The sequence below is a fragment of the Hemibagrus wyckioides genome, linkage group LG19 (genome assembly GCF_019097595.1).
Source record: "Hemibagrus wyckioides isolate EC202008001 linkage group LG19, SWU_Hwy_1.0, whole genome shotgun sequence".
In the NCBI taxonomy this organism is placed as follows: Eukaryota; Metazoa; Chordata; class Actinopteri; order Siluriformes; family Bagridae; genus Hemibagrus; species Hemibagrus wyckioides.
The window spans coordinates 16801960-16821919 of NC_080728.1; the positions used below are offsets into that span (position 1 = coordinate 16801960).

The window sequence follows — 19960 nt, forward strand, 5'->3', positions numbered from 1 at the left end:
TTGTATTTCATCACCTTGTGCTTTATAGGTGTTAAATAGACCTCCAGAAATGTTACATATAATATATATATATATATATATATATATATATATATATATATATATATATATATATATATATATATATATATACATAATATATATATAATGGACCGTGCACAAAGCAAGGTCCATAAAGACATGGATGAGTGAGTTTGGTGTGGAGGAACTTGACTGGCCTGCACAGAGTCCTGACCTCAACCTCACAGAACACCTTTGGGATGAATTAGAGCGGAGACTAAGCTAAAACAGCTTCAACTCTTCTGGGAAGACTTTCCACAAGGTTTAGGAGTGTGTTTATGGGAATTTTTGACCATTCCTCTAGAAGTGCATTTGTGAGGTCAGGCACTGATGTTGGATGAGAAGGTCTGGCACACAGTCTCCGCTCTAATTCATCCCAAAGGTGTTCTATCAGGTTGAGGTCAGGATTCTGTGAAGTTCCTCCACACCAAACTCACTCATCCATGTCTTTATGGACCTTGCCTTGCTTTTTCCTCATGTTGGAACAGGAAGGGGTCATCCCCAAACTGTTCCCATAAAGTTGGGAGCATGAAATTGTCCAAAATGTCTTGGTATGAAGCTGAAGCATTAAGAGTTCCTTTCACTGGAACTAAGGGGCCAAACCCCTGCCCTGAAAAACAACACCTGAATTCAATGATTTGGAGGGGTGTCCCAAAACTTTTGGCAATATAGTGTATGTGAAAAGGTTCAGGTGTTTGTATCTCAGGATAGAGACTTTAAATATCTCCTTAATGTTTTTTCAAAGAACCTCAAGCTCTAAAATGCTGTGATTTGAGTACTGGTACTTAAGTAATCTTTAAGTAAGGAGTTTTACATGAAGCTATAATAATGTGTAATAAACCTGCTTGATATTAATAAGCATAACTGAGTGTTGGGAACATAAACAGTGTGTTTTGTGAATGATAGTGTAGTGTGTTTTTGTGTAAGCTGTCACACTGTTCAGGGATGGACACATCAGATATCTGAGAGATTTATTTTTTAATTCAACAGCATTTCTTTTTAATCTTCTCTCATTCAACAACCAGAGGAAGAAACAATTACATCCCAGCTCTATATTTCACAGAAGTGTTTGTTGTTGTTGTTGTTGTTGTGTTTATTTAAACACAATGAGCTTCACAGTGGTGTGACCCACCTCGATGGGGTATCTAGAGAGCAGACGACTCATTTATCAGCTTTTACAACTGCGCCTGGATGTGACCTTTTCAGAATCAGTGAATCGTGTGTTTAAAAACATTTTGCATTCATTATTATTATTATTATTATTTCTACCTAATTGTAACCTAAGAACTGGGTTTCAGTATATTCTGCAGTTACTTCAACTAAATATTTCATTATTTCATTACATCATTTTAACTTAAGATCTTGTACTTTTAACTTTTATTACTTAAATGTTGCTTATTATTACTAAGATATTACACCAATGTATTATATGTAATAATAATTACATTATTTCAGGATATGTTAATTTGAGTTATCTCATTTTCAAGGTGTTATTTTGAGTTATCTCATTTCTAGATATCTCATATTTTGAGTTATTATCTTGCTTGTTGATGTTAGAGTCAATACACATACATACACACACACACACACACACACACACACACCCATACACACTTCAAACAGACAGTAAACTAGCAAGCATGCACAATATGTCAAGATATCTCATCAATCTGAATATTATTATTATTTTGTTAGTCATTATTTCAAGATATCTCGTTATTTTGAGTTATTATCTTGTAGGTTGATTATTATTTTAAGTTATCTTGTTTTTAAATATATTTATGACATTATTTTTCAGTTATCTTATGTTCAAGAAGTTATTTTGAGTTATCTCGTTTTAAGGGTTTATCTTGTTACTTTGTGACGTTAAGCCATTATTTATCTCATTTTAAAATGTTGTGTTGTTGTTTTTTTATTATCTTTCAAGATCTTGAATATAAGATATAACTTTATATACAGAGAGAGATTTAACTTCTATTTTCAAGCTTTTACATTCTTATTTCAGATAGAGTTTCTTAAATTTTCTTATTCCAAGATATAATGTCGTTATATTGAGTTATCTTGTTTTCAAGATGCAAAGTCATTTTGAATGATTATCTTGTTCGTTTGTGATGCTAAGTCATCGTTTTGAGTTATCTCATTTTCAAGACCTTATTATGAGTTATCGAGTTTCAGGATAAAAAGCCATTATTCTAGATTATTATCTTGCTAAATTGTGGTGCTAAGTCATTATTTTGAGTTATCCCATTTCCAGATATAATGTCATTACTTTTTAATAATTTATCTCCATTTAACAATATTATGTCATTATTTTCTGTTTCTGGATATGCGGTTATTTAGAGTTGTTAACTTATTATTTCAAGACATGACCCTGTCATCTCATTTCAAGATCAGTTTATAACTTCGAATTCTCTCATTTCAAGATATGTTATGATAAGAATTATTTCATGTTATCTCGTTTTTTTTTAGAGATATCCCTATGTTAATTCATTATCTTGTTAGTTCATGAGGTTAAGTCGTTACTTTTATTTAACTTGTTTGTTTAAAAATATTGTCATTATTTTGTGGTATCTCATCTTAAAATAATATGATGTTATTTCACATTTCAGGATATGCATTTATTAACTTGTTTCTACAAGGTATGATGTTGTTATTTCAGGTTATCTCATTCTTTAATTCACTACATCAATCTTTCATTATTTACTCAAATTCAAGTTCTCATTCTTTGTGATTCATGATTTGTGACTTAGTTCAAAGTATCAAACCGGAGCAGAATGAAATGTAGCATGAAGTCGTCATATAACTCTTTCAACTCTTTCTCGAACATGACATGCTGCGTTGAAGAAGTCATAACCTGATAGCTCTCCATTCTATATTACATCTCTTTTAAATGACTAAGGAATGAAAACACTTGTCTGTGCAGTAAATTAGAGCTTGTACATGTCCAAAGGCTCGCTAATCGATGTCTGATTTGTCCATCCCCGTTCTTCTCTCCTAAGGTTTTAGACAGATGAGACGCTGATCTGTGAGCAGAAAGCATTATCCTGACTCAACTACAGAGCTTACACAGTACACCAGGCTGCTGTCATTGATGAAATATTGCTTAAACACACACATACACACACATACACACACACACTCAGAGAGTAAACTGGCAAGCATGCATGCCCGTGTGTAGAAACATCATCTGTAATACTGTTCACTTCAGCAAACATAAACAATATTTATCGTAGTTTCAGGAATCTCAGAACAGAACAGAGAAACAAAGCTGATTGACGTTTACAAATATTTCAGTTTGCTTTCACACAGGCCTGTGATTGGTTGACTCCATATACAATATATCATCTTGCCAATTCTACTTACGAAAAAGCTACGAAATCAAGCAGACATTTGCGAATCTCTCTCTTTGTAATGAGGTTTTAGTTTATAGAATATAAATGACATATATATTTTTTGATAAATATACATTTCATAAATGGGTACTATAAGAAGAGATCTATACAATATGTAATGCACCAAGCATTTTTACTCACACTTGTCACCAGGCTAAAGCATTTAAAGCATTGCTGATGCACTGGATTACACAAACACGCTGCAAACACACTTGATGATGAAGCTCCGGGCGGAAAAAAAATATCTTTACATTCAACTTTGGATGGGTTTTTACCTTCGCTGCGTTTACATGTGCTGATTCAAGTCGAATACCGGGGAGCAACTTTTTTTGTTTGTTTGTTTTTGTTTTTTAACACATAAGCTAAGTGAAGAAGGAAAGGGAAGGATGAAAAGGTGTATGAGGCGTCATTCTAGCGAGTGCAGACAGTGTCGAGGAGAGCAGGTCGGTCTGATTGGTTGAGTCCTGTTCGCCATGTGGTTGGTTCACAGACCAAAATCAAAGGTAAGATCAGACTTCCCCATCTTCTGTCGGTACACAGCATCAAACTTGTCGTTCATGGACACAGTGAAGATGTCTTTCCACAGGCCCACGCGACCTGCAGCAACAGACAGACTGTCAATGAACACGCCTTTAGATCTGCTGCAGTCATTATACTGAATTAACACCAAGTTTCTCCTGATTTGTCATTATATAATATATTTCTCGTGATATTCATATAATAAGTTTTTCAAGATATGTCATAGACCAAGCTAACCAGCTTCTGGTTTCAGGATAGTCATAATATTAAGCCATTATTTTCAGTTATCGCATTTTAAAATATTCTGTCAGTATTTGTAATTGTCCTGAATCAAAATATTAAAACAAGAATTAAAAATTTTCAGTCATTCTTTTAAATGATCTCATTTTAAAATATAAATGTCATTTATTTTGATATGTTGAAATATGTTGAAATGAGAGAACCAGAAATAATGGTGTGTCTTGAAACAAGATTGAGTTATTATCTAAAATATTATCATGTTATTTTGAGTTATCTCATTTTAAAATATTATGTCATTATCTTGCATTGGATGACTAGGAATAATGACATACACTATATTGCCAAAAGTATTCGCTCACCTGCCTTGACTCGCATATGAACTTAAGTGACATCCCATTCCTAATCCATAGGGTTCAATATGACGTCGGTCCACCCTTTGCAGCTATAACAGCTTCAACTCTTCTGGGAAGGCTGTCCACAAGGTTTAGGAGTGTGTTTATGGGAATTTTTGACCATTCTTCCAGAAGCGCATTTGTGAGGTCACACACTGATGTTGGACGAGAAGGCCTGGCTCTCAGTCTCCGCTCTAATTCATCCCAAAGGTGTTCTATTGGGTTGAGGTCAGGACTCTGTGCAGGCCAGTCAAGTTCCTCCACACCAGACTCTGTCATCCATGTCTTTATGGACCTTGCTTTGTGCACTGGTGCACAGTCATGTTGGAAGAGGAAGGGGCCAGCTCCAAACTGTTCCCACAAAGTTGGGAGCATGGAATTGTCCAAAATGTCTTGGTATGCTGAAGCATTCAGAGTTCCTTTCACTGGAACTAAGGGGCCAAGCCCAGCTCCTGAAAAACAACCCCACACCATAATCCCCCTCCACCAAACTTTACACTTGGCACAATGCAGTCAGACAAGTACCGTTCTCCTGGCAACCGCCAAACCCAGACTCGTCCATCAGATTGCCAGATGGAGAAGCGCGATTCGTCACTCCAGAGAACGCGTCTCCACTGCTCTAGAGTCCAGTGGCGGCGTGCTTTACACCACTGCATCCGACGCTTTGCATTGCACTTGGTGATGTATGGCTTGGATGCAGCTGCTCGGCCATGGAAACCCATTCCATGAAGCTCTCTGCGCACTGTTCTTGAGCTAATCTGAAGGCCACATGAAGTTTGGAGGTCTGTAGCGATTGACTCTGCAGAAAGTTGGCGACCTCTTCGCACTATGCGCCTCAGCATCCGCTGACCCCGCTCCGTCAGTTTACGTGGCCTACCACTTCGTGGCTGAGTTGCTGTCGTTCCCAAACACTTCCACGTTCTTATAATACAGCTGACAGTTGACTGTGGAATATTTAGGAGCGAGGAAATTTCACGACTGGATTTGTTGCACAGGTGGCATCCTATCACAGTTCCACACTGGAATTCACTGAGCTCCTGAGAGCGACCCATTCTTTCACAAATGTTTGTAAAAACAGTCTGCATGCCTAGGTGCTTGATTTTATACACCTGTGGCCATGGAAGTGATTGGAACACCTGATTCTGATTATTTGGATGGGTGAGCGAATACTTTTGGCAATATAGTGTATCTTGAAACGAGATCTTGTTACTTCCTGATGTTAAATCGCTATTTTATGTTATCTAATTGCAAGATTATCTTGAGATATCTCATTGAAAATAATCAGTCATTATTTTCAGTTGTCTCATTTTAAAATATTCTGCCAGTATTTGTAATTATCTCGAGTCAAAATTATTTGATTCAAATTATATCTTATTATTGAAATAAGAATCAAAATATTCTGTTGTTGTTTTATCTCATTTTAAAATTTGTTGTGATTTTGAATCATCTCATTTTAAAATATTCTGTCAGTGTTTTTTAATTATCTTGTTTAAAAAAAATATTTGCTCATTTTAAAATATTCCTTTACTTTTGAGTTGTCTCATATTAAAATATTCCATTTTCATTTTTATAATGATCTCATTTTTAAAATATTACCGCTTTATTTCAGGGTTCTTGCGGTTATTTAGAGATATTCACTTTGGTACTTCAAGAAATCATCTTGTTATCTCATTTCAATAAACTCATTCTTTAATTAATTACTCATAAATTCACATTAACTGATTATTTTGAAGAGCAAGTTGAAGTGTAGCACAAAGCCATTTTTTGCTATCTCATTTTATTTTATTCTCATTTTAAAATATTGTCTTTATTTTGTGATATCTATTAAAAACAGTCGGAAAAGCAGCTGATATATTAGTATATACTATATATTATACTATAGCTCAGGGGTCCCCAACCACCGGACCGCAGACCGGTACCGGGCCATGGATCATTTGGTACTGGGCCACAAAGAAACAATAAACTTATGCCTCACTCCCACATTTGACACAGTTGCAGGTGTTTCCATACTTCAGTAAGTCCGGCAAGCTAACCCACGCTAAAATGACCCAAAAACAAATGTTACTAGAGACCCCAGGCCATGGATGAATGACCGGTCCATGGTACAAAAAAGGTTGGGGAACCCTGCTATAGCTGATTGCTATAGTACCAATTTATACAATTTATAGTCCTCATAAGCAGATTTTTAAATATGTTTAATTGTTGATGTGTCTCCTCTGAGGTGATTGTTATTTGACATTTATGGAAGGAGTCTCCAGTCCAGAGCTTTATAACAGTCAAAAGTAAAGCTGTAACCATTAACTCTCAACGAACAGCTTATGTATATAGCTGATATAATGTAAGTGTTGAAAGGAACTATGCTAAAGTAATTATATTTATATATAGCTGAATAAAAAGGTGTCATCAAAGAATTATTAAAGGAATCAATGGCATAAAAGAATTAAAACGGCTCATGCTGTTATTGGTAAATAATCAGCTGGTGTTAAGAAGAGCTCTGCTTCACCACACTGTTGATTAATTTCCAATAACAGCAAGTCCTGACGTTGCACATTCATTACAAATAGCAAGTCAATAAAAGCCTTCACACTCACACATTGTATAAAGAAGAGCCAGGTATTAGTAGGTGTTTCTGTCTCGCCCAAACTCACCTTGTTTCTCTCTCCCCCTGTCACTCTCTCTCTCATTTTTCTCTCTCTCTCTTTCTCCATGCTCATTGTTTATCTAAGACCCTACTGCATGCTCATCACTTCTCACCATCAAGACAAGCAAAGAATCCATGCACGAAAGGAAAAAAAACCTAAACATACAAAAAAAAAAAACAGTAAATGATGAAACAATAAATGGAAATGAAATCAACAAAATGATCAATTTCAACAAAAATGTTCACAAATAAAACATAATAACACATTCAATCATGTTTATAGTGTAGATCTGCCGCAGTGAGGACAAAGACGAAGGAAAGGAACGTCAGTGAAACGTCCTGAATTCAGCCAGAGGGGAAGATTAGAATATAATTTACTGTATAATTGACTGGATCTTCTGAATCTGTGTACAAGACGAATATTATTGCTGTTGTTGTTGTCATATACAAGATATCAAATCTGAATATAAACCAAAAAAGACACCTACAGTGGAATACGAATTTGCACAAACTAGTGTATTAGTGTAAAGGGGGAAAAGTTTTCTACATCAGATGAAGTAACCTTCTGCCTCAGGTTTAAATGAATACATCAATAAATTAATGCACCGATTAAAAGCAAGAAATTAAATACAATTCTAAACGTCTGAAAATTGTCCCGAGTGAAACTTTATACATCCGGTATTGCTCTTTCACACCACATGATGGAGCTGAAGAACCAAAATGTCACAGCCTTTGGATTTTACATACTAGTCAATTTACCTTGATTGTCGAAGGAGCTCCTTTCAGTAATTTAGTGACTTGACTCTATATAATTAACTCAGTTGTATATAATCAGGCCTATAAGGGAGTCAAGCAAAGATCTCCTAAATATGAACATAGCAGTAGTGTCCAGTATTATTCAGAAAGAGTCGGTGTGGCTTTAATCAGCTGAATCTTGGCTTTCAATCATTTTAGGTGCAGCTTCTGACTGGTTGAAGACTGGACATCCTTGGTCTAATATGTTAATCTCTAAGGGACATTTATTTAATGGCCCCTTAAAGTCCTGACAAACTGTGTCAATATTACAGTAGCAACATCTTCCTCTTTATGTGCTGCATGAGTTCTTACATGTGAGGAAGGTGTTTAATGCTTCTGAATCCTGAGGGAATGTAGTCAAGAGCATGTTTAAAACATCAGTTAGATGCAACAGCTAAAATCTTCTGACTTTGCCCTGAAATGCTGAGCTGTTTTCACACATGGATCATAGAATGGGAATCTGGGGATCTGGGAATCTCTATCTCTTCCTTATAATATCTCTGGCAGATTAAATATGATGTGAACAATGAGCAGAGGATGTGTATCACAGAAATATTTACCAAAAACAAACTCAAGTCTTTACAGAAACTGTGTGTGTGTGTGTGTGTGTCTCACCCCTGCAGATGGACAGAGCCTCTGAGTTACAGCACTGCTCAATCAGCTGATTGCAGCTCTCCACCATGCTCTCCAGCTGAGCCTTATCACACGAGATACCCAAGAACCGGGCCAACTGTTCCACCAGTGTACCCAGGTCCTGCAGAGAGAGAGAGAGAGAGAGAGAGAGAGAGACACATTAAATATTTGTTGCTCTAATTATAAAATGAAACAAATCTATATCACTGAAATGAAGTTGAATATTCAAGGTGTGGAGTCAGGGTCTGATATGTATGATATTAAGAAAAAAATAAAGAAAGAAATCAACAGATCTGGAAAAAACACATGGAAAACACATTTTAATAAAACATTAAAAAGATTTTTTTTTTTTAAATAGATAAAAATTAACATGTAAAAATAACTGAACCATGAGCTGGGGAGGAAATCACGTGTAGAAAAAAACACATACCGGACATGTTAAAAATGAAGATAAATAAAAATGAAATATTATAAATAATATGAAAAAAGGCATAAGTATTGTTTTACATGTAAATAAATGAATCATTTGTAGAAACAACATCGCATGGAGACAATAAACAGAATATGCATGTTGTGTTTTTGACAGACAGACAGAAAGACAGTGTGTGTGTGTGTGTGTGTGTCTGTGTGTGTGTATGTGTGTATGTGTGTGTGTGTGTGTGTGTGTGTATGTGTGTGTGTGTGTCTGTGTGTGTGTGTATGTGTGTGTCTGTGTGTGTGTGTGTGTGTGTGTGTGTATCTGTGTGTGTGTATGTGTGTATGTGTGTGTGTGTGTGTGTGTGTGTGTATGTGTGTGTGTGTGTCTGTGTGTGTGTGTATGTGTGTGTGTGTATGTGTGTATGTGTGTGTGTGTGTGTGTGTCTGTGTGTGTGTATGTGTGTATGTGTGTGTGTGTGTGTGTGTGTGTGTATGTGTGTGTGTGTGTCTGTGTGTGTGTGTATGTGTGTGTCTGTGTGTGTGTGTGTGTGTGTGTGTATGTGTGTGTGTGTATGTGTGTGTGTGTGTGTGTGTGTATGTGTGTTTGTGTCTGTGTGTGTGTGTGTGTATGTGTGTTTGTGTCTGTGTGTGTGTGTATGTGTGTGTGTGTGTATGTGTGTTTGTGTCTGTGTGTGTGTGTGTGTCTGTGTGTGTGTGTGTGTGTGTGTGTATGTGTGTGTATGTGTGTGTTTGTGTGTGTGTGTGTGTGTTTCCCAGTTTTCTGTAGGTTAAACAGGAACTGAGAGAGTGATCAGATTGTTCTGTTCTTGTTTTTATCAGATGTATAGCTCGGCAGCTGCACTACACACTGTGTACACGTGTTTATCGGTCAGTTCGATCGTCCTGCTCCACCATGTTGGGGCATTTACAAATGTTTTGGTGTTGAGCAACATGGACAGATTTGTAGATAGACAGATCAGTTTTTTTTTTCAGATTGAGTTAGTAAAAAAAAACACTCCTTGTTTTATAGCAAATAAATCCTAGTACATTTTTCAAACTCTAAGCAGCTTTCACATTGGCAGTTCAGTCTGAAACAGAACACAGGTCTCGTGATCAACTGTGAATGTGAAAGCTGTCACACGGAGCAGGAAGTGCAGCATGGCACTCGGAACCCCAGACTTTCTGTAGGAGGTGGTGTGAGTTCGGTTACACTTGAACTGCTCTATGATGTCCAGGAACTTAAACAGGACTAATATTCTGGTCTGCACCTGTTCAGGAAGTGAAGTAACTTGTGCGTGTGTTTTATCTGATGATGATATCATTAATTTCCACAACGCATGTGAGAAAAATGTGAGGAGCCTTACTGCACACCGTAAGAAAAGATAAGATAAAATTAGATAGAACTGAGAGTTAACTCTTCAGTGGCTGGGTTAGCTCCCTGCCTGGGAATTGAACCTGGGCCACAGCAATGAGAGTGAGGAAACCTGCCACTGGACCATGAGGAGACTATGGTATTATATTAATGTGCATATTGTAATTATTGTGAAATTGGGATAGTGTGTATAATAACACAGTGATACTGTCACTGCTCATTGTGTCAGCTCTGTTCTTGTAATAGGGGAGGAATTAAAGAGTTTGATGGCCACTCGTAGAAACACCACTGGTCCTATGGTGTTATGTGGTTGTTCGGTGGTCTCAGTCTACAGCTGAATGCGCTCCGGTACGTCTCTAGTGTCGCCTGCAAGGGGTGTGACATATTGTCATGGATACTGAGAAGTTTCCTGAGTGTTATCCTCATAGACACCTACACCTGAGACTCCAGCTCCTCTCAGAAACCTCAGTCAGAGACTCCAGCTCCTCTCAGAAACCTCCACCTGAGACTCCAGCTCCTCTCAGAAACCTCCACCTGAGACTCCAGCTCCTCTCAGAAACCTCCACCTGAGACTCCAGCTCCTCTCAGAAACCTCCACCTGAGACTCCAGCTCCTCTCAGAAACCTCAATCAGAGACTCCAGCTCCTCTCAGAAACCTCCACCTGAGACTCCAGCTCCTCTCAGAAACCTCCACCAGAGACAAACCTGGCACAGTGTATTAGCTCTTGGTGTTTCAAACACAGCTGAATAATGATGTGTGTGTGTGTGTTGTCAGCACTGGACTTTGCTACCATGACTATTACTGTTTCTTCCCATAGATAAATCCAAACAGAAAAAAACAACAGATTATGAACTCCACCCAAAGACAGTGTACCAACTCAACTTCTCATCCAATAACAGTTCTCAAGCAACTTTTGATGAACAGAATATTTTAGTTTTCATTTTAGCTTTTTTATTTTTATTTTTTTGTTTGTTTGTTTAGATTCTAGATATTAGATACACTGATAGTCTTGTGTTTCTGGAGAAATGCCTGTGAGTGTTTTTCTGCCTATAGATTTTGTACATTGACCTTTGGAAAGACAGACAGCAGCCAAGCAATAAACAATAAGTTGCTCTGTGTGTGTGTGTGTGTGTGTGTGTGTGAGCATGTACAGACTAGCAAAGCATGTACCTTGTACATATCTTCATATTTTAGAAAGAGAACATTGGAGTCCATGCGATGTTCCCAGAATTCCTGCACATGCTCAAACCAGGAGCCATATCCTACTGCAGAGAGAGAGAGTGGGGGGACGGGGGGGGGGGGGCAGAGAAAGAGGGATGCAGGAGAGAAAGACAGAGAGAGAGAGAGAGAAGCAAGAGAAGCAGACAAACAGACAGGCAGACAGGCAGAGGGAAAGAGGGAAACAGAGAGAGAGAGAGAGACAGAGAGAGAGAGAGAGAGAGAGAGAGAAAGAGAGATAGATGGCCAGAAAGAAGGAGGGAGTCAGAAAAAGAGAGGTGGGTGCAGGAGACAAAGATGGAAAGCGAGAGAGAGAGAAGCAGACAGACAGACAGACAGACAGACAGAGGTAAAAGGGGAAACAAAGAGAGAAAGAGATGGAGGGAGTAAAAGAGAGAGAGAGAGTGAGAGAGAGAGAGAGAAAGAGAGAGAGGGAAAGAGGGAAACAGAGAGAGTAAAAGAGAGAAAGAGAAGGAGGGAGACAGAGAAAGAGTGGTGCAGGAGTGAAAGATGGAGAGAGAGAGAGAGAGAGACAGAGAGAGAGAGAGAGATTGTTGGTTTAATTATAAATACTAATATACTAATATAATTACAGATATTCTAATATTTAAATGAAATAAATCTCAGTCACTAAAATCTAACTGAATATTTGAGATGAAGGTTCAGAAGTCAGTGTTTTATTCCTTCGTTCCTCCGCTTCTTCTAGTTTTGTCTCCTTTCATTTTTTTTTTTTTTGCCTTCAGCTCACTCACACTTGTCATTCATAAAGCGCCGGCAGAACTCCTGAAAGGTTCCACGGTAGCTCATGGTTCTTAAAGAGCGGTGAAACTGGTAGTAGGAGACCACCAGGTCTTTAGGATTCCGGGCCATGTAGATGACCTGCAGGACACAGATACACACTGTGAGGGATCAGTGCAGGAAACTAGAACAGCATGTACACGTAAGAGCACAAAGCGATATGTGCTTATAACCTTGCCCTCTCCGTTATGCATGGCCGTGGGGAGGAAGCGATACGGCAGGTGACTTTTGATCAGACGAGGTGAGGTCAGCTCCTGCAACGGCAAAACAAAAGCAAAACAATTCGATAAGATTCAATTTCAGTTCAGGAGTTTTAGCTAACGTTGAAATCCTGACACTCTAAAGGAAAGATTTTTGTTGCTTCTTGTTGTATAAATTAACAAAATTGATGTATTTCTGAAACTGGTGTAACAACTTTAATCTCTAACCATAACATTTACCATAGAATGCAAAAGTTTGCGCACCCTTAACATGAAAACGTTCAGGATTCATTGCGATAGCTTTCAGACTCAGTAGCTTTTATCTGTTTAACTATAAATACATTCATAACCTGTTATAATGCATTAAAACTGTATATACATTATACATACTTATATACATGGCTTTAATCTTATGCACTACAATTTCCTGACAATCTCTCTGCTATTCATTTGTTTCATAATTATGAATTATAATACAAATAATTAATAATTAAAAATTCATAATGGCAAGTCATGATTCTGTAATGCTCTATAAGGGTGCATGGGTTCTTTGTTATTGCTGCTGTGAAAAGTATTTTCCTAATTTCGTATGCACAGTAAAGATAGCTATTCATGTATATAATGTAATCATAATGATGTTATTAATAAGGTCTTACGAATGCATACTATGATATGAATTTGTGTTCATAGCGCTATGTCATCACTATAACATCTGTAAAAAAAATATATATTAAATAAAAAATTAAACTATTAAAGCTTCACAGATGCTTGTTCTTCTTGTTATAATAATAATAATAATAATAATAATAATTATTATTATTATTATTATTATTATTATTATTATTATTATTATTATATTTTACAAATTTAAGCTTCCAGGTTCTTGCCTTGAGTGAATAACCACATAGAAATAACTTGAATAATGCTAAATGGAAACAATACGCATTCTGTATTCATAATAATTATTATTATTAATAATAATAATAATAATTATTATTATTATTATTATTATTATTATTATTATTACCTTTTGTATTTTGTATTTTTTGTATTTTTTTGTATTATATAACCCTGTTATATGTCCTGCATTTTCCCCTTTTTATTTTCAAAATATATGCAATAATCAATGCACTCATGATGGTCTGAGCATCTAGATTTTAATTCAGTGTTGAAGTGCAAGATTTTTTTTTATTATTGTTTTATTATTTTTTCTCTTCTAAAGAATTATTTATTATTTAATGTTGAATTTAAGATTATTTTTTTTGTTGTTGTTTATTTTTTCAAATCAGGTCATAAATCCTGTTTAATACATGTGTGTGTGTGTGTGTGTGTGTGTGTGTGTGTGTGTGTGTGTGTATATACCTGTATAATATCTAACCCAGGTTGAGGATACTCCAACACTGGAAGTTGCTCATCAATATTCATGAGACCGATTTCATCTGGATCCGCCCCCTGGCTCACTAGATACACTACCTCCTGCAGCAAGCTGGTACCTTTATGTACAAAGAAAAAAAGTCTGACTTATTCACCAAATACGGCGTATAGTAAAATAATAAGGAGGCTGAAAGTTGCATGTGATTAGGAGCAATGTATTTAGATGACAGAAAGCAAATAAATATTATTATTATGTGTGCACAAATGGAAATGAGAGAGAAAATAAGACATAAATAAAGGGTTTGAAAACATAGTAGTAAATAGTGATGGGAAGTTCAGATCATTTTACTGACTCGGATCTTTGAATCAGACTGACAGGAACAAGAACAGAACTTTTTTATTTTTCAGAAAATGTCCATTGCACGTATCTTTTGATCATTTTTCCTAAATATTATACAATATTACAGTAGTATTATTGACTGTAAGATACTGATCCAGGAGGTGGTCACGTGATGTACAAACGACTCGGACCCGAAGACTCGGGAGATGAACTAATCGTTTCTGTTTCCATCTCAGACTACATAGCTGAAGCATATGAGGCTGTCATGTGATGAACGAACGACTCGGGAGATGAACTAATCACATTTCCCATACAGAACCTATAGGATGTTGTGCATGCACGGTCAGTACAGAATGAACGAATCACTCTCTGAGACGACTCTTTGTCACAACAACCCTCTGACAAATTTAAGCTTCCAGGGTCTTGCCTTGAGTGAATAACCACACAGAAATAACTTGAATAATGCCAAATGGAAACAATACGCATTCTGTATTCAATAGTAACCAGTAAATTCAGTCTAATCAATGCATCTAAAACGTATGTTCTCGAGTCTGATTTAACACAACCATTCCAGGCTACTGCCAAACTGCTAAAAAGCACCTTATAGCCATTTAGTGAGCGCTAACAGCTTCAGTAAATGTGCTCATTTGTGTCTAATGGCTAATGGAGAGGCTTTCTGTTTCCCACGCATGACTTCACAGCCATCAACGAGGGAACCTATTTTTTCCTCACTGCCTTTGTTGTTGCCTTTTTTCCTCTTCTTAACCAACCACCCACATACAGACACGCACACACACAGAAAACAGCTTGACTCTTTACTGGCTTGCCTTGAATGCTGCTACTGTGTGAGAGAGGTATGACAGCATAATGTATAGGATCTTAATGTTCATGCACAACATTTCAAGCGCTTTTGCATTCTTAGGATGGTTCATTTCATTACAAAACATTGATTTAGTGTCTGCACCCATTATGATGTTTGTTTGGGGTCATTAGATGATATGCCTCCTCACCAGTAGAGGTTGATGTCTGCTGAGAGCTACCACAGTTCCTCAGTTACATCCAGGGGTACTTCCTGTGTATGTAGTAGCTTAGTGGTCAAGGTGTTAAACTAGTGACCAGTAGGTTGGGTGTTCAAATCCCAGATCCATCAAGCTGTCTCTGTTAGGCCCCTGAGCAAGACCCTCAATCTTTTTTTTCTTGTATAAAATGTAAGTCACTCTGGATAAGTGGCATCTGCCAAATGCCGTAAATGTACTTCCTGGATCACTCTTGCAGTCGTCAGTGTCTTGCCAATTGTCCTTTTTGTGTTGCTTCTATCTTTCCTGTTGTTACCCTGCCTTGTTTACTAATACACTTACAGATTATAAATGACCCTTTTGCCCATGCCTTGTTACGAGTATTTGCATATTGAATATTGTCTGATTTAGTTCTTTCAAAATAGAATATATAGATCATATTTATACTTATTTATAATAGCTACTACATCTGTACATAAACATCCATTCTCCTGTACATATCACCCCCATAGCTGTATAACTTTATTGTAATTTATCATAAATATGCCACTTATGCACTTCTGGTTAGATGCTAACTGCATTTCATTGGCTCTCTACATGCACTCTGCACAATGACAATAAAGTTGAATCTAATCTAATTTCCTTCATACTCACGTTATGCATACATACCAAAGGTATTCACAGTACAGCTGATTTACATTAAGTGGCGCTCACCGAATTCTATAAAAGGCAAAGTTGAGACTGAATGACAAAATGACAACTAAACAGTAAAAGAGATGTGTCTTCCCATAATGCAGCATAGACACACACTCCTTCACCTTGTATACGGTGTCAATCATTTTGTCCTAACTTTCTTTGTAATGGAAAAAATATTAAATGTTACAACATAATTTGAATATAAAATTGCAGAAACTCACTCTAATTGTATTATATTCAGCTGTATCAGTATCAGTCGAGGTTCAGATGAGTGATTCTCTTTATATATAAATTTACACAAGCTCAGGAATATCATGAATACTCCATTTCTTGTGGAAATTCTGCTGTGAGTGATTTACAAATAAATCCATTCCAGTCCGACCCGTGAAAGCAAGGGTGCCAATACTTTTGAAGCTGACTGTAAGCACACAGTAAGTAAGCCTGGAACCGGGAGATATTTTTGTACTCCACAGCCTCGTTCTTTATCTTTCTTTTTTAGAGTCTCTCGGTCTGTCTTTGCCTCATGCACTGCCTCGTATCAGGTTCAGGCCCGGCTCTAGCCGATCTGACTGCAGTTATATCGAGGCTGCGTGGAGGTCCCCAGAGACACCAGGCTGCTCTCCTTCCTGTGCAATTTTCACATTAAATGTGCAGGCAATGAAATAAGTGCTGAGAGTGAAACTCTTTAATGCATCTGCCACTTCCTGTTTATATCCAGTTCCATATACAATCTATAAAGCCATACATAGATACAAGATGCCGAGTGTGTAATTAATAACTACAGTATTGAATTAGAAGCTGCACTGCATTAGTTCACCTACAATGGGGTCTTTACTGAAAAACTTCTCATGTATGCATCAGGGGGAGTTTTATTTCTTACACGTGACTGTGAGTGCAACATGATATGCCCTGAAACTGCACAAGTAAATAGAAGCCATATCATGGGAACAGGCATAGGAATTAATAAAATAAAAAAACGTGAAAAAAGAATGTGACAATAAATTTAATATTTTTTAAATCACATGCAAACATTAATAAATAACATACATGAATCACATGAATACTGTGTAAAATGTTAAATTATATGAATTATATGTAACGTTCATGTGTGGAAAATAAATGCATTAAAAAAACATAAAATACCTGAATCATAAATAAATAAACATTTCACATGACCATAAATAAATGGTGTGTAAAAATAATTCGAGCAGAAATGAATAATGTGTAAAAAAAAAGAAGAAGAAGAAGAAGAAGAAGAAGAAGAAAAAAGAAAAGAAATTAATCACGTATAAACAATAATCACATTTAAAGATCACATGTTAGAAATAATGAATCAAACTAAAATCATATGAATCAATTAAAAATCTAATGTGAAAACTGATGAAGGATAAAAATAAACATAAAATCAACAAATTCATTGAAAATAAAAGTTAGTACCACCAATAAATAAAACATAAATAAAGTTAAAACCATAATTAATTAATTAATCAATCAATTAATTAATTAATTCTGTGTAATAATATCATGTGAAAATAACTGAATCATTCATCCATCTATCCATCCATCCATACTGTAGCGCTTATCCTACACAGGATGTTTCAGAGAACCTAGAGTCTATCCCAGGGGACTCGGGGCACAAGCTGGGGGACCCTAAACAAGGTGCCAGCCCAACACAAGGCATAATCACACACACACACGTTCACACAATTTAGAGATGCCAATCAGACTACAACACATGTACTGGGGACTGGGGAAGAAACCAGAGAACCCAGAGGAAGCACAGGGTGAACCTGTAACCTCCACACACACAGGACAGAGACAGGAATCGAACCTCCAACCCCAGAAGTGTGCGGCAAAACATGCTAACCAGTAAACTACAAATAAACTGAAGATAAATTAATCGTAACAATATAACATATGAACATAATATGTAAAAACTGTACAAGTCACATGTTAGGACTGATGAACTGAGTAACAATCACGTGTGAAAAATAATGAAAATGAATCGCGTGCAAAAGTCTGTGAAGACAAAAACACGTGCATTCCGTGTGGAAAAAAAACACGTGTGTGAAAACTAAACATGTGACGTGTAAACAAACTCCAAGTGCGCAGTTCGCATATCAATCATGTGATTATTTCAACTGAAAGATCTGTCAAGACCTTAATTGTGCATCCAGGCTACATTTTAGAAGAGAAATTAGGTGCTTAAAATCCCAGGAGGCTTTGCGCTGAACGGGACCCACCCGAGCTCGCGCAGGTTGCCATGTCCGACTCCCCGCAGCAGGCCCGCATCTGAGCGCGCGCGCGTCAGGTTCATGACGCACGGCAAAAAGAAAGATGTAAACACTGGACTAGCTTTGGGAGGGAGTGTGTCATTTTACACACACACACACACACACACACACAGCTGTTACTGCTTCGACTCCAAAACGATTCTCTTGTTTTTACTGGAGACATGAACTTTTTAATGGAATCATCAGTTATTGGTTTTGACTCCTCCAAAGTTTATTATCGCAATTAGTAGCTAAGAAAAAACAGCCTTACTGAAACAGACGTGCATGAAAATTAGACCAATCATTAAATGAAAACATTGTCAGGCTTTTCGCATTATATAGGCCCACTGCGTCAAGGGGGGAAAAAATACAGCTCCAGTGATAGGCTAATATAAACACACACATCTGGATAAGATTATTCACATAAAATGCATGGGTTTGTTAATGCTGATGTTGATGATGAAGAGGTTTAGTATTTTACTCCTAATAAACAACAACCCAGCAGCATCCACCCACATAAACAGCACAAGCGCGAGGACAGTGACCTGAACACAGGACGCTTTTCCAGGACACACCCGCATGGCATACCTGATTTTGGATAAGTAACAATCCATATGTCACTACTTCTGAGGGAGAAGTTGGCGATCTCGTCCATCTTCCCTCGACAAAAAGGAGGAAGGCGAACTCCATGATACTCGAAGTATTTGCTCTCGTACTCTATCGGGGTGCTCGGCGTGTCCACCTCGCTTTCTGCCATCTTCACAGCCCAAGGAGTAGAATATCAGTTCAATTAATTCCTTGTGTTGTTATATAGAAAGAGATGCATTTGATATCGCGTAGCTTAGGTTCGGTTGTTATGGCGAAGACGTGCAGGTCTGCAGGCGCTTGGATCTCCAGCCAATCACATTCTCCTGAAGTGATGTAATGCCACCTCTCTCTCTCTCTCTCTCTCTCTCTCTCTCTCTCTCTCTCTCTCTCTCTGACTCTGTGCTCAGCATCAGCACCAGCACCAGACTGAGGGGCGTGGCCTCAGCCGCTCACCGGCTTCAACCCGGAAGTGATGCTCGATTATTGACAAAATTGTCCTGCTATAAGCTGTGCTCTGTTTTTATATCTGAAGAAATATACTATATACTATATTAACGTTGCACAATATCTTACCATATGTTACTAAGACCAAGAATACCTCTACTGTATACTGTTTATCACCAATCACTGTTATTCATATCTAAACAGTATTTTTTATACTTCCTATTTTTCCTTTTCTACATTCTTACCTTGTTCTATAAGCATCTATAAGAGCATGCAAAATCATTGGACACGGAAGCTTGTGAAGATAACAGTCTAATCTGGATGCCATGATCTAATGTAATGTAAAAGAAGTCACCTTTTTATAGTGTATATATATATATATATATACACACACAAACACAAACACACACACACTTGTTCTAAGCAGTGTCATACAGGCTATTCAGCACAACCTCTGCCATATTAATAGAAATATAAATCCTTTAAGAATTCCTAAACTTAACAACATAAATGAAATCTGCACGCTGAAGATTTATTACTTTATAAAATTC

General features: G+C 37.1%; 1 protein-coding gene across 1 annotated transcript; it reads right to left on the reverse strand.

The window, feature by feature from the left end:
* Positions 1–1008: 1008 nt before the first annotated feature.
* On the reverse strand, positions 1009–19304 carry sult4a1 (sulfotransferase family 4A, member 1). Its single transcript, XM_058416585.1, has 7 exons — positions 18966–19304; positions 14041–14171; positions 12652–12732; positions 12433–12559; positions 11633–11727; positions 8655–8793; positions 1009–4049 (listed from the first exon to the last, which is right to left on the reverse strand). The coding sequence occupies exons 1-7, from the start codon at positions 19132–19134 to the stop codon at positions 3937–3939; spliced, it is 855 nt and encodes a 284-aa protein (XP_058272568.1). The 5' UTR covers positions 19135–19304; the 3' UTR covers positions 1009–3936.
* Positions 19305–19960: the final 656 nt, after the last annotated feature.